General features: G+C 41.7%; 1 protein-coding gene across 1 annotated transcript in view; it reads left to right on the forward strand.

Moving 5' to 3' along the window:
• LOC132333775 (connector enhancer of kinase suppressor of ras 2-like) overlaps window positions 1-15,391 on the forward strand; it is a 170,389-nt gene that overhangs the window by 147,139 nt on the left and 7,859 nt on the right. Inside the window, exons 19-23 of the mRNA XM_059859201.1 lie at window positions 2,026-2,097; window positions 11,983-12,053; window positions 12,809-12,909; window positions 14,234-14,741; window positions 15,038-15,237. Coding sequence (XP_059715184.1) covers window positions 2,026-2,097; window positions 11,983-12,053; window positions 12,809-12,909; window positions 14,234-14,741; window positions 15,038-15,237 — 952 coding nt within the window. The remainder of the gene's footprint in view (window positions 1-2,025; window positions 2,098-11,982; window positions 12,054-12,808; window positions 12,910-14,233; window positions 14,742-15,037; window positions 15,238-15,391) is intronic.

Here is a 15,391-nt window from a genome sequence, read left to right on the forward strand (position 1 = left end):
TGGAAGGGACCTTAAAGATCATCCCATTCCACCCCTGCCGTGGCCAGGGACACCTTCCACTAGAAAACGATCCACTAATGATAGATTTTGTCACCTTACAGGAGCAGAGTGGAGCCAAATTAAACTCTGTTTATCACGCTAACTTCCACCCATTACCATTGACTTGAAACCCCAACACTGGCATTTAAATGCCTGGATGTATTTAAATTTCCTGTCTAGGAAAATAATCCTATTTACAAGCAGAAACTCCATCATGTGATATTGTCTCAGGGTTAGCCAAGAGGATTAGGATCTTCAGATCCAGCACCTAATCCTCTCCAATCTGAGCCAATCCCACTGGAGATGGCTGGGCAAGTGGAGCAGGAGAAGGTGCAGAAGATGCAGAGAGTTCAGACCAACAGTAGAACAAATCAGGAGAGTTTGTTTAGTCATGATTTTCTATTTTCAGCACCAAAAATGTAGTAGTGTTAGGAATTTCTGTTGGAAGTACAGTATTTGCTCATCTCTGTAATTAAAGATGTGCCATGTACTGCTCTAATTCACACAAAACTTTCTTCCCCACAGCTGTTTCCATAGAACCAGATGGAGTTGCTGGTACTCAGCTGGCATAGGGGGATTAGAAAGTTCCACATCAGAAGCAGAAGACTAAGAATGATAAGAATTCTTACACTAAAACCATATCATACCAATTAGTTAAAAGAAAGCATAAATTTGATCAGAGCATACTTAAAACTGCATTTATGTAATGATCAAAAGAGAGATAATTAACAAGCCTGTGCCATCTAGTGGGCACCAGGGATCCCTGAGAGGGATTTCACAGCCACTCACTGCTTTTATTTACTAAGTACCAGCAGCCAGGGCAGTGAGGCTCTGCAGTGGAAATTATCACTGCCCAGATGCCAAAACAACACTGCAATACCTCTACAGCCTCCTTTTATGGAATTTAATATTTAATGATTTATCTCTGTGCAAAGATAGCCTTACCCTTTATATCCCTAATCTCATGAAAAAAGAAACTGCACAGAAATAAAGCTCTGCTGTAGGGATTTTGTTAGGAAAGCTGTTGCTGGATGCATTTGTATTAATTATATATATATTAAAAAAATCACTGTGCCCAGGTGAAGCTTCTTCAGCTTTCATCTTGTCTTTGAAAACTGCAATAAGTCATAGTAATTATTAAAACACTCATTTGCATTTAAGCTATTAATAGTGGAACCATTGCATCACAGGTTCTTCATAATTCCACGTGTAATGATTCCTAATCTAATTCTTACATCTGGTAATTACCATATAAATGTCAGTATTTTAACATAAATGTTATGAATGATGGTGTGGCATTTTTTTAACATTTGCCAGCTAATCAAATTAATAGTCTTTAATTCTGGGACCTTCTGCTTTCCTTGATAGCAAAACTCCTTTTCGTTATACCCCCACAAAAAATTTGTAAAAGCTGTGATTATTGTTCTTAGCAGTTTTCAACTGCTCAGCTGAGGGAGATCTCAGGGATTAGACCACATTAAAGCATTTATGTGAACTATAATCACCCATGCCATCTGATTATTATCTATTATTTCAGTGATTTCTAGCTCAACTTGGCAGCCCTCTGCATTTCTTTTTGTAGAACATAAAACTGTCATCAAATACATGAGGAGAGGTGGCGGGGGATCAAACATTTATTCCTTTAGTTGATCTTTGCAATACAACTAAGATGTACTTGAAGATACTCAAAAAGACTTTCAAATTCACCCAAGGATTTTTTAGACATAGAACATCAGTGGTTATCAAAAGGATTTATATTTTTAAGTCATTCAAGTGCTTTTGAAAGTTTTGCAAAGCATGAGGCTCACAAATGTAGATGAAATCAGATGGGGGGAATCCATCCATAAATTTAGGCAGCAAAATTCAGACTGAAGATAACAAATGCCTAGAAAACCCGAAGAATCATAGAGCAGGACAGTCTGGTGTATCTGTAGACAAGATGTTTGAAAGAAAAGGTGTTTTTTATTCTTTTTGCTCTTTTTATAGTGCCTTCAAAGCATGTCACCCCAAAATAAAGAGCTTCTACTTCGCAACCGACTGCCTTGAAGAGATGAACAGGTGAGTTGTGTGTCCCCTTTGTTGTGGGATGTTCTTTATCCTGGGGCTTCAATATTTCATCTGACACAGCAATATCCTCCTGGAGCCTGATGGGATGCTGGCTCATGGTGTTCTCAGGAATTAGTTTTCCATTAATTTCAGTAAATACATTACATTCTGTGGCTCACTTTGCTGGCATTTCCTGCCCCGACACGTCTTGCAGAGCTCTGCAGAGGAAAGTTACTTGTGTTGATCTCATCTATGTTAATTAGAAATTTTTCTTTTGTTGATGGGCTTAAGGTTCATCACCCTTGTGAAGTTTTGTAGGTAAAGGCTGGAAGTCTAAGGGGTATCAGTGTTGCTGTATATTAAACAGTGCACCCACCCCAAAGCTCGTACAGAGTACACCCAGGTGGTGGGGGGTGTCTGTGTACATATATATATATATATATATATATAAATATATGTATGTTCCCCTTCTAATGCCAAGAACAACCCCCAACAACACAGAAAATCAGCAGTAACTAATTCTGTTCATCACATCACTGTCCCAACACAGAGCAGAGGTAAGAAAAGTTCCATTTTGGTGTTGTAGTGAGTTTTAAATGTCCTTGGATGTGCTGGGGGGACATTCCAAACTTCTGACTGGACAAGGCACTGGACAACCTGATCCAACATTAAAGCTGGCCCTGCTGAGGGTGGCTGTGGGAACAGGCACCTCCTGGGAGCTCTTCTAGCCCAAATTACTCTGTGCTTCTCCTTTGTGATTCACTGGTGAAGGCAGAGGTTGGGTGAAGGTGGGACAGGGCCTTAGATCCCAAAAGGCGGGGTCAGATGTCCTCCCTCCTCCTGTTACCTCAGAAATTTGTTTATTCCCAGCTGAGGTGGAAAGCACAAGGACACCTGGGACAAGGTCACCATCCTGGGAACTCTTAAATCTTTCCTGGCAGAGAGAACTGAAACTTTGAGATGTTCTTACTTACAGTTGTTCTTCCTGTTTGCCAGCTTGGAAAGCCAGATATGGATGGGGTTTTTCCTTTGGAATATTAAGGCCTGAGAACCATTGTTGAACTGAACATTTATATTCTGTGGCTTACATGGCTCCTCAGGTACGTTGGGCTGTGAGCCTGGCTGGGGTGAAACCATGGAGCCATTTCATCCTGCCCTGAGGGGGGTGAGCCTCAGTTATCAGCAGTGGGATACTTTCAGGGTATACGTTTGCTGAAAAATATTTTTTCAAGGTTGTTAATGTTCCATTGCTCAGTTCTGTGGGGTGGTTCAGGTTTGTTGAAGTGAGGATGTTTTGCTGGTTTACCTCTGCCTGGTCTCTCTTGATTTCAGCTGCTGGGGTAGCTCTCATTTGTTGAAGTGCCATTGATCGTATCTATAAATTATACATAAAATGTTCTCAAGGAAAACCAGGAAGTCTTGACACACATTTGATGAGCTGCTTTTAAACATCCATTGATTTTTCCATGGGGAGCCCAGGGAGCTGCAATGAGGCCTTGGAGCACAGGAGCAGCTGGGAAGGTGCCAGCATGTCCTTCATACCACACCATCCTTCCCATCATTTACTTTGGAATTTACAAGAACCTTTTCCCTGATTTCTTGGGAAGAAGGCAAAGGAACTTCTACTTGAAGTATTTTGTGCAGTATTTTCCCTCCAGCAATTCTGTCCCTGCAGAGCAATTGGGATTCACTCCCCACCCCAATGATGGATAACTCTGCTACCTCTAACATCCCTGGGCACCCCTGCAGCTCTTACAGGCTTCCTGGAATTCCCTCTCCCAGAGATCCTGGGTGAAATTTGAAATGAGGAAGCAAGATTCATAGATGAAAAAATGTGTTTAAAGTACTGATTCCACAAATCTCTCTCTTCCCAGCAAATTGCTAGCCCCACAATGTGAGGACACAGAGCACATATTTTACGTGGTATCTCTCACTCCTGTTTGCAGCACAGAATTTAACTGGATTCTCCCTGCTGATGGAAGGGGAGATCCCTCACGCTGAAAAGTGAAGGAGTCCGGCACAGACTCATTCACTATGAGGGGAATTCTATCCTTTCTTCAACCACTTTTGTTTTAACAGCCCTTTTTGGAGTTTCTCACCCCAGATTCACTGTTTATTAATTTTTTTCCACTCTGGAATATTTTGCTGTGCCTTTAACCCCACACTGCTGAAGGAAGAGCTGGACCCCAGTGGGTGGGGCTGGATTATTCTGTAGCAGACCCAGGCACTCAGCTGTGGCTGAGTTTTGCCTGCTGTGTTACTCGGGTTTGCAGAATTCATGCTCGTGCTGTTTTGTCAGGTCTTGCACCAGCAGAGCTGTGCTCTTAGAAATAAATTAATAATGAACTTGATGAGCTCATCTCTAGCTTGCTACTCCAAGCTTGTTAAAGGCCTTATTTCCCAGAAGTGCTTCATCTCCTACCACACCACACCACACATAACCTGTTTATGGCTTTAATTAGCATTGAATTTAATATTGGCTGTTTTACAATATCTATGTTATTTAAAACTTACATGCCATTGAAATGCAGGGCAATGCATTTGCAATCTCATCATGGACTCCAAATATTAAATTTTTAAAAGTTTCTATTTTAGGCTGAATAATTTGATCACTTTTGATTTGAATAACTGGGCTAACTTTGCAATTTTAATAACTCCCATAAATCTTTGGCGTTCATTCAAGAAATGTAACAAATTGTTGCTACTGAAACAGAATGATGATTAATTTTTATAGGGATCACTCCTGTATTTTCCAAGACCTGAAAGATTATAGCACAATATTTCTCTTAAAAAAGAACTGTTTGAAAATTGAAGTGTTCTGAATTAAGCAAATTTTATGGTGTCTCCTATCTACTTTTACATATGGAGTACAACCAAGTGAGTTACTCAAGACTTTCCCTAAATCATCCTATTTATTACTAAAGTTAATTCCGTTTTCTCCCTTAAACTTCAGACATGTTGGTGTCTCTGACAGGTCTTGGCCAAATCAGATGGGGAGCCAGGGTTAGCAAATCTTTTCCAGTTTCAATGCACTGAGTCTTCACTTTATATAAACTGGCACCCAAGTACAGCTCTTGGCAACTAAAAGTTTCTGCTATTAGACATTTTCCCCCTTAAGCAGGACAAGTGAGCAGGAGATTGTCAGATCTGTCTGGCCTAATTCACCAGCTCTTTATCAAACAGAGCTGAGTAAGTTGTTACCGAGCTCTTACTCTCAGCCCCTTCCCTGCTGAAAAGCCAGGAGATAATTCTGCAGAACATGAAAGGTACTTCTCAGACAGAAATCCCTGGAATGGAGCTTCCCAATGGTGTTGTAAATAATCATAAAGAGCAGGTTTTCCTTTCTTCCTTTTATGTTCCCATAAACTTGTTTCAAATCTGTGCCTGAGGCCACGCCAGCCCTCTAATTTATTGTTCTCACATAAGAGCTCCTTAAGTGCAGCACAAGTAAAACAATTTTCTGATCAGAATTAGCTGCAGGCCCCAAGGACTGGGTGAAACCATGATGTTCATGGGAGTGCACAGGGTGCTAGTGGAGCTGATGTGCCCTGTCAGGGTGAAATATTGCACCAGGAATTCCTAGCACTGAGCTGGAACATTCCAAACCTCCTTTCCTGGGCAAGCCTCCTCCTTTCTGCAGTTTCTGGATGATTTGCCCATGGCTTGTGAAGTTCCACTTCCCCCTCACTCAGCCCCAGCCCCAGTGGCTGATGGAGTTTGCAGTGCCCAACTGTGATTATCCAGCACACCCAAATCAGGGCTGGGGGAGTTCATCCCTTGTGCAGGAGGCAGGGTCTGCCCTGGCTTTCTGCACCAGCTTAAAATACAAAATTAACTTCATCAAACTCTGCTGCAAATAGTACCAGTGTGAATTGATAGGGTTCTTCTGGGAGCCAAGCAGCTCAGCTGCATTTCATAGAGCAGATTTAGTGATTTCAGCCCTGCACCTCTGAGCTGAAGGCAGTGTCACAGTCCCTGTTGTGACCTTATGCTGGAGACACTGAGTTAACTCTGCCAAATCTCAAGATTTAGGGTTAGAAATAAGAAATAATATAGTAAGAAATTTCATCATAATGAATTAGCCAGACATTTAACAGCATTATTTGGCCTATCTGAGCTGAGTTTTTAAAAACTATGTAGAAAGAGAATTACACAATTTCACAAGTAAATCCTTCCATTTCTTTAAAAAATTCACCTCTAAACCCCCAAACCCCACCCATAGTCTATGCCATGCCCAGTTCTCTTGCTTGTAAACAAAGCTTTCTTTCTCCAGAGCTTTCCTTTGGGCCAATCATTTGGTGAAAGCTGGAGCAAAAGTTTGAGCAAGTGAGTAAAGAGCAGTTCCAGCTGAGTGAGTTTTTGTGAGTGTTTTGGTGATTTCTTTAGGATTTATTATTGGTTCTGGATCAAATAGCCTATCAGTTATTGTGTGCTTTTATTCTCTGTGACACATGACTATATTTGTACAGTAAAATGCTGGTACCAGAAAGGTAATTTATTTGCTACAAAGCAGTGAATTTCTTTTGTCTCTTACCCACTGGGGAAAACAAACAAAAAAAAAAAAACAAACAAAAAACCACCCACACCAAACCAGACTTTTGAGTACAGAGATAATTGTGCATTTGTTTGACAGAGGAAAGTTGAAAAAATTTAAAATAAAAAAAATCCCATTAAGTGCATGAAGCAGATGCACATGCAAAGAGGGCACAGATTGGTTCACTTGTCAATTCTTAAGCTGTCTCAGGCTTTTTTCCTGTTTTTCCAGCCTGACAAATCTAAGAAGACAATGCATGAAACAAGATCAACAGTCATGTCAAATTATCAAATCAGAGAGTACTCAGAGTTTATCCCATGAATGATTTTGCTTAACAAATCCCAGCAAGTGTGACAAATCCAGCAGCAGAGGCAGAGCTGCTGGAGCTGATACACAGCAGAGATGAGCTCATGGAGCAGGATCTGCTCAGGGTCACATTTCACCAGGAGATGCTTTGGGGCTCCTTTTGTGTGGAGGAAAATCAAGGCATCATTTCAGCCACCCCTATTACAGCAGCCTTTATTCTCTTAAATGAATGTATTACCTGCATAATCATAGAAAATAGGGGAAATAATGTACCTTAGGAAACCAAATGGGAAATGCATTGATTTTTCAGGTGTTCAGTAAAAAAGACTGGTCAGAGAAGTCCACATAACAAGTACAGAATCAATTTTTAAATCTAATTGTGAATTGCAAAGAATTTCACTGTGAATTCTGGAATCTGATTATCTCAGTGATGTAAAAAAAAAAAAAATAATACAAAGCTTTTGATCAGAAATTTAATGTAAACTGCACTGAATAAATCCTATGTATGAAATAAATGGTTCAAAGGAATCTCTAATAGACCTAAAGATAACTTGATTTAAGTGAAATTTGACTTCCACTTAGTGCTAGTTTTTCCTTTTAACCAGATAATCTCAAATGTAGATGCAATCTCAAAAATAAAAAAAAATATTTCTGCACTGAAACATTTCTAACACAAAGCTGAGATGGTGTACAAGGGCAAGAATTAATAATGAAAAGATGCAAGGAAGACAGGAAGAATATTTTATTTATTATTCTTTCTGTTAATGTGTCAGGATTTCATAGACTTCATTTTTAAAGGAACATTTAACAGAGAGAAATAGTGAAAGTAGTTGGACTTTTTCTTGAATTTACACCTTTTCAGGACATGTAATTTTTTACATACTCATTTTAATTATATAGATTCTTCTAAAACCAGCTACCTGGTATGTGCAATAAGTGATGATATTAGCAAATCAAACTTTCTGAGCCACAGAATATCACTTCTTCTCCCCCTCTTCTCTGTGGGTTTATGGAACAGTTCTAACTACAACCTAAAAATTCTAACTTTTCACTCCTTCTTCATAGGAAGAGAAAAAGGGTTATCCTCTTCCCTTGGTTTTCATTCTCCTACACTAAAAAAAAAGTTCTCTCCAATTTATGACTACTGAGATTGTCCAAGCTGTTATATTTTTTTATTTGAGCTTTTTCACTCTGGACTTGTAGAAAGGATCAGCCAAGGGGTGAGGGTGGTGCCACTGTGGAAACTCTCATTGCCCTCACTCCCAGAACCTCCCACTGACCTAGGGCTGCTCAGCAGAGTAAACTATGAAAGCCAGGAAACAGAAATTCATTCATCTGTACATTGAGGAGTGGCATATTCTTGTTTTCAATGCAGTGTTAGGGGAGCAAAGCAGTGTGCAATTGTTCCCAGCTGCTTGGCCCCCTTCAGCATTTCCCAGTGTTTCTGTCAGCAGCTGAATGTGCTCCTGGTTCCTGACAATTTGGGGTGTTTTAGGATGATTCACTCTTCAGTCTCAGGCTGTGACAGCTCCTCACTGCCCTGGTGCCTTCACTCAGCCCAGCCCAGGCTGGGGCAGAATCAGACTCTGAGGAGGCCCTGGGCTGTAATCCCTGGGTAATAACCAGAATTATCTCAGTAAATTTAACTTAAATACTACCAGGCAGCTCTATTTTATCCCAAAGCAATGACAACAGTGCCTGTTTGTAACCAACAGAATTAATTACAACCAAGCCTGATTTATTTAGAATTTAATTGAGACAAAGTACAAAACTTGTGCATTTTGATGACTTTACTGGAGGCTCATCTTTTCCTGCCTTTGGTTCACTGGAGTACAGGCAATAAAAACCAGCCCACTTCTTGGTTCCCTGTAGGTTGTTACAACATGCCTTGGCAAGTGATTATGGCTTATGGGGATCTGTACAATCCTGGAGGTAAAATATTGTGGCAGAGGATCCATGGGACATTTGTGCTGTTCTGTCATCACAATTTCCATCCAGAATGCAAACCCTGTGCTCTGTGGGGTGGCCTGGACTCAGTGAAACATGCTGGTTAAGTTGTTTAGTTATGAACAGGAAAGAGGTGTTGAAGTTATCCAGGTAGGATCTGGGGGGAGGGAGCCCAGCCCGGGGCTGAGGTATGGGATGTGCACCTGAGATCCCAAAGGTGCCCCCCAGGGCAGCCCAGGTCTCCTTGTGGCCACAGGGAAGTCCCGGAGCAGGTGGGGCACAGCTCTAGAACCCCAATCAGCAATCCTGGGGCTCTGCTGGCAGCACCCAGACCCTCCCTGGGGTGTGCATCCTCCATCCCTCGGGAGTCAGCTCTGACAGGAGCTCCCAGCCCAACCTCTGCCCATAGGGCACCTGGGACAGAGTTCAGAACCAACTGCCTGCCTTTCCAGGCTCTCCACAAAGAGCTTTTTATAACCTTGAAAAACCTGCAGTTTTCTGAAAAATGAAAGTGGTTTGCTCATCAAGGAAATTCATCAAGTTTATGCAGGGTTCCTTTCGAACTGAATTTGCATTTCCTCAGGAAAAAAAAAAATTAACAGTAAGAAAATAAGCTGTAATCTCATGACTTGTATATCTCCTGATTAACCTCAAAAACATTCACTCACGCTTTTCTTAAAAACACAAAACCTAAAATGGAGATTCTAGTTCTTTTATCTGAAGAGACTTTATCATGATAAGCCACTGAATGTCATCAGATAACCCTTTATGTGGGCTGGACCAAGAGCCGACTCTGAATTGTGGTAAATGAGGTAAGAAAGTCCTTGTAACTCTGGCTGGGGGTGATCTTAGTCTTTGGAAGAGAAAAGCCTGAGCAGCCTCAGAGAAGGAAGATTAACTTCAGCTAATTTCAGATTTGGCCATTGAGGCCACATGCATAAAGCTGATACTCTGGGTATCCTCAGAGCATCCCTGGCTCTGGAAGGTTAATCCTGACACTTCAGCTGGTGTCTGTGTTTGCTTCCAACATCTGACACTCTCAAATTAACAATGAGCAACAAAAGAAATTTTGCAAAAATTTTGAGACAGTGTAAATTTCCATGCACTGACCACACAAATGGCTGAGTCTGGAAAATGGTAATTAGTCCTAATTTATCATTGGTGCTTAAGCAGAACCTCTGATGAAGGCACTGAGCCATCCTGCTTAATTGCCAAAGGCATATGGCAAAGTCTGACTAAAACTATTTTGCTCCAGTGCTAATGAGTTCAGAAATTTGGGAACAACTGATGAAAAACTGGTGAATAGAAATGCCTGCTAAGGAGCAGGGAATGATGTCACTGCCAGTCCTGCAGTGAAGGATCTGCCCTGCAAGGGAAGCAAACACCAGGCAGTGCAGGCACTGTGAGCTGAGGGAAATGATGCTGGAGAGCACTGTGCAAAAGCTCTTCTGTAAATCTGTTAATCCATTTTAAATGTACTTCCCCCATGATAAAGATGAGTTATTGATGTGCTGATGCAAACAAGGGCTGTAAGCAGTGCTAAGCCTGCAGTTGGTATTTGGGAAAACTAATCATCATTTCCATTTTCATCTCCAATTTGCTGACTTCTGGCTTAAAACTGAGAAGCAAAGCAATATGAATGTACAGTTCTTTATTTTCATCGTTCTGCAAGTAAATTAAACCCTCTCACAGTTCCCTGGAAGAAGTAAACGTGGTGGTCCCCTTTGGCTACTTGGGAAAGCCATGAGATGCAGGCAGGCTCTGTGCAGGCCAGGCAGTGAGTCAGGGCTGTACCAATATCAGAGATGAGGATCATTGCTGGGAGCAGGGGATCAATACCTGCTGAACTCTGAGCTATTTTTAGTGCAGAGCTCACTCTTCCTTCATTTTCTGCCTCCTTGCTGTGCCTCCCATCTCCCACACACCACTCTCCTGGACAATAACATTCACACATGTCCTTAAAAGCTTTTTTTCTCCTCTAGTACAAGTGGGAAAGAATGACACTGAACAGTTTTCTTGTTTTAATCTGCAAAACAATTCATCCTTTTGATATTGCATGTACTGTTTGTTCATTAATGTCTGACTTGAGGCCTGTGAGAGATGGTTTTGTCATCACAATATTCATTAACCAAGAAGATAATTATTAACAAATTTGATGTTGCAAATGTTCAAAAAGGAAAAAAGAGCTGCTTCTAGATAAACTCTTGCATCAATTTTCTGGGAAATTAATTAGATAATTAAGAATTTAGTCACTGAGGAAGGGAATTGTTCAAAACATCCCAGGCATTATAGATGTCACTATTAGGACTTTTTTTTCTTTGGTTATATCTCCTTGTTGATGAATATAAGATAATTCTTGATTTTCCATTTGTTGAACATTAAGAAGTTACTTTTTCCTCTGTGTGTTAATTTCCTTTTTCTCCTAGTTTTTTATTTATATATTGTAAACATCCAGTAATCTTACATAAAGAAAACTCAAAAGGTATTTTTCCCAAGATTAGCTATATTTCCCTAAGGAAGTAAAGAATCTTATTTTCTATCAAACTTATTTTCTATCAATCTTATTTTTCTATCAAATAATTTGGGGACAAAGAAAGAAACTAGCACATCCAATGTGAAATGCAAATATTGAAGTACTTGCAGTTTACCAAGACTTTAGAAACCCAAAAGTCTAAATTTAAACAGATTAAGGGAAAATAATGTTGATATCTCAGCTCAACAACACTAAGTGTTTATATCACCAGCATTGTGAATCAGACTAACAAATAACCAAACTGCCACAGGCTGTTTTAGCTTTCTGAGGATACAAGTTTAATTCAACTCATTTCCCAGCACAGGTTTTCAGACAATAATTATCATAATTCTATTTTATTTTCTAGTATTTTGGCAATTCAGGCAAGTTCTTGAAATAAATAGCAATCAGAATAAATGTGATAAATCCTTTATTCCCAGTGATCAACCACCCAGCACATCTGAATTGTGGGTTTAACAGCCTTTTTGTTTAGGTGTTGTGTCTGACTTATCCAGATGTTAAGGATGTGGATGCCTTCAGATTTACATGAGATGTTCCTTTTAAATACCTCTGTTCCTCCCTTTTATCGTTCTGTTAGATGGATGAATCGTTTGGGTCTCGCAGCAATTGGTTACACACCTGATGACAAGGATATTCACCCAGATGAAGGTAATGCTTCAGTGATTATAATTAGGAGAAGAGAGCAGACAGTACAAATCTGTTCAGTATTTCAATAAAGCTGGAGAGGTCATAACTGACTTCTTTATCAACATATGGCCATATCTTTCCAAATATCCATTTTGATAAGAATACATTTCCTCGAACAACTACATTTATTGGTGCCACTACCAAAGAAAATAAAATCCTGAGCAGTAATTTTAAGAAATATTTAAAATTAGTGGTAAAGAGAATGCAGGGTTCAGGGTGAGGCGTGATCTCCCAGATCCCAACCCTCAGGGATGTTCATCCCCCTAAAACCAGTGGAGACATGGCAGACTTGGGCCAATGTGTGCTTCAGCAATATTTGTTTGCACCTCCTGAGCTCAGGTGCCAACCTTGCCCTTTCCCCATCACCCACAGTGGAACCTGTTATGCCCAATTAAATGAAGAGTTCAGGCTTGGCTCTACTACAGCAGCTGGAATGAGGTTTCTGTGTGAAAGTCTGTGAGCAGAAGTTGGATTTATGTGCAGTGGGAGTCAGGTGCCCGAGCTGCCTTCTGTAACCCTTCCCTAAAGCATTCAGAGCTTCCTGCACTCCCTGTTTGAGGGGCCAGACCTTCCCACCAGCCCCTTCCTGAGCAGCTGCTGAGCCCTGCAGGTGACTGGGGAACGTTTACCTTGCCATGGAAGGATGTTGCTAAAATGTGGGATCTGCTTTCTGGTGGAAAAGCACCCGAGTGAGACCTGGAATGCTTTGTCAGCAGATTACTGGAGCGAGAGCGACCAGGACGACATCGAGGGCTCCCTGACGCTGAAGCAGGAGGGCTCCTCCACGCTGTGTGACACCTACCACCGCACCCCCTCAGTGAGTCACACCCCCTGCATGTGCCAGGGCCACCAGAAACAGCTCTGCGCCTTGGCTTGCTCTTCCCTGGTCCTGGGATATTTAAACACCACAAAGGTGGCGGAACAAAGCCAGATGTGATTGTAAAAATGAAATTACTGCTGCTCCTCATGAGCCAAGCCCTGGATTTTTCCATAGCAAATCAGTTAGGAAGGAAGGAGAGGTAAATGTCTCCTGACACAGATCTGTCAGCAGACTGGAAATATGACCTTTTATTGTAGGATTGGTAAAACTACACATCATAACAGGAACAGAATATTCAAATTTTACCTTCACTGCAGAATGTGAAAAGAATGTGGTGGATGGGATAGTTTGTATTAATTGAGACTGGATTTCAATTATGAATATTGGATACTGGATGCTGGAGATTAAGATCAGCTCACATTCACCCAGTAATCATGTTTTAATTCTTTTTTGAAGAAGAAATCTTTCTAGGAAAGGGTTTTTTTTAAACAAGATTGTGTACAATACCGTGGTAATGACAGTATTGCAAACAGAACATTTCTATTAGACAAAGCAGAGGCAACTATGATAATTATTCTATGATTCCAAGCACAGATAGGACTGTTCTCTATTTTTCTTTCAGATTTTTCTTCAGCGTGAATGACATGATCCTCACACAGCCAGAACCAAAGAAAGAGTGACTGAGACAACAGCATCACATGGGTGAAGCTCAGACTGATTTTCACCCATGTGATGCTGTTTTATCAACTGGGATACAGGTTAAGCCCCTCCCTTTCTGTTTTTCCACATTTTTGCCTTTTTCTTTGTTTTGAATTAAATTTATACACAGACCCAGAGAATTCATTCAAATAGTTTCACAAGTTCAACAGTCCCCCAGCCAAAAATCTTCCTGGGTGCTGAAGTTTTTGTTGTTTCGGTTTGTTTTTTGTTTTTTCTGTTTGGCCCCTAAAAAAAAAAAGAAAGGAAATCCAATTACGGTTTCTTTTGGAGACCTCCACTGTCTTCAGCTGTACTGAGTGTAAGCTGGACTGGTCTTCAGGAAACCTGCACCAGTGTTACACTTTCCTTTCCATCAGGAGTTGCTTGTGGGCAGAGAATGTGCAAAACAAGAATAGGGAGTGGTTAAAAGAGCACTTGTATAAAGTTTGTATAAAAGTTGTCACTGCTAATTCTCTTTTGTTTACAGTGGTTCATGTTATGACAAATCCAACCCATGAGTCCATCTGATTACTAGATATCATAGAGTGTTTTACACTGCTGTCATTTCCTTGGGTCAGTTCAAAACATCATCTCATGGGCAGATGTCTTTGTATCTTTCCAGGTGAATTCTTCAAGCCCATTCCCCGAAGCCAAACAGGGCCGGCACTTTTCCAGCGAATCCACGTATTCCCACTCCTCTGCCGAGGACTCGCGGCAGGACGCGGCGGGCAGCACGCACTCCTCGGGGTGCCGGCCTCCCTACCGAGAACGGCGCTCGTGGCAGGACCTGATCGAGACTCCCTTAACCAGCTCAGGGCTCCACTTCCTCCAGACTGTCCCTCCGGAGGCGGAGTACGCGAGCGGCCGGCCCGGAATGTCACCGGACAGACGGAGACAAGCCACGCTGCCCGTCCAGAGGCGCCACAATTTTGAGCAGGATGGGCCTTTTCCTCTGGTGGAATGTCCCAGGGGACACAGCTCCCACGGGCGGCCCCAGAAACCGCGCAGCCAAAGCCTCCCCCGAAACAGAGACGTCCGCGGGAAGGGACGCGGGAAGTCCATTGAGGGGACCGACGACAGTCCGGATGAGACGGTTCCTCTTAGAAGGCACAACAGCTTCTGTGCAGAAGGTAAGCTCTGGGAGATGTTCTCCTCCACTTCACTGCCATCAAAATCCAGAGCAGTATTGCCACTGTTCTCAGCAAAGGTTTTGTGATTGAAGTGCTGGATGTTGGCAAACACGGGAGTTTGAAATGCCAGGATGTAGCACTAGAAATTAAGCTTTGGGATGATGTTCTTGTCTCATCAAAACTAACACTGCAGAACTGGAAGAGGTTAAGATAGTACTGAAGTTGCAGTATTGCTGATTTTAGAGACTGCATCTGAATGATCGGGTTTGTTGTTAGGGTTCTTTCTTTCCTTTCAGAAAACACAAAAGAAATTGAAGAAATCACAGATGGTCTGCAAGAGCTCTACAGAACTCTGGAAGAGGCCAGTCTGTCCGCGTTCGGGGAGCAGCGTCCCTCCACCAAGCAGGAGTTCCGCAAGTCCTTCGTGAAGCGATGCAACGACCCAGTGATCAACGAAAAGCTGCACCACATCCGAGTCCTCAAGAGCACTTTAAAGGTAAGGCTTTATCCCTGATTTTGTGTGGCTTTATCCATGATTCCATGAGGAATATAAAGTAGGAAAAGTCTGACTGTACATCACAGAATGCTGATTGGTTGAAGGGACCTTAAAGCCCATCGCGCTCCATCCCCTGCCATGGGCAGGGACACCT

The sequence above is a fragment of the Haemorhous mexicanus genome, chromosome 14 (genome assembly GCF_027477595.1).
Source record: "Haemorhous mexicanus isolate bHaeMex1 chromosome 14, bHaeMex1.pri, whole genome shotgun sequence".
NCBI classification, from domain to species: domain Eukaryota; kingdom Metazoa; phylum Chordata; class Aves; order Passeriformes; family Fringillidae; genus Haemorhous; species Haemorhous mexicanus.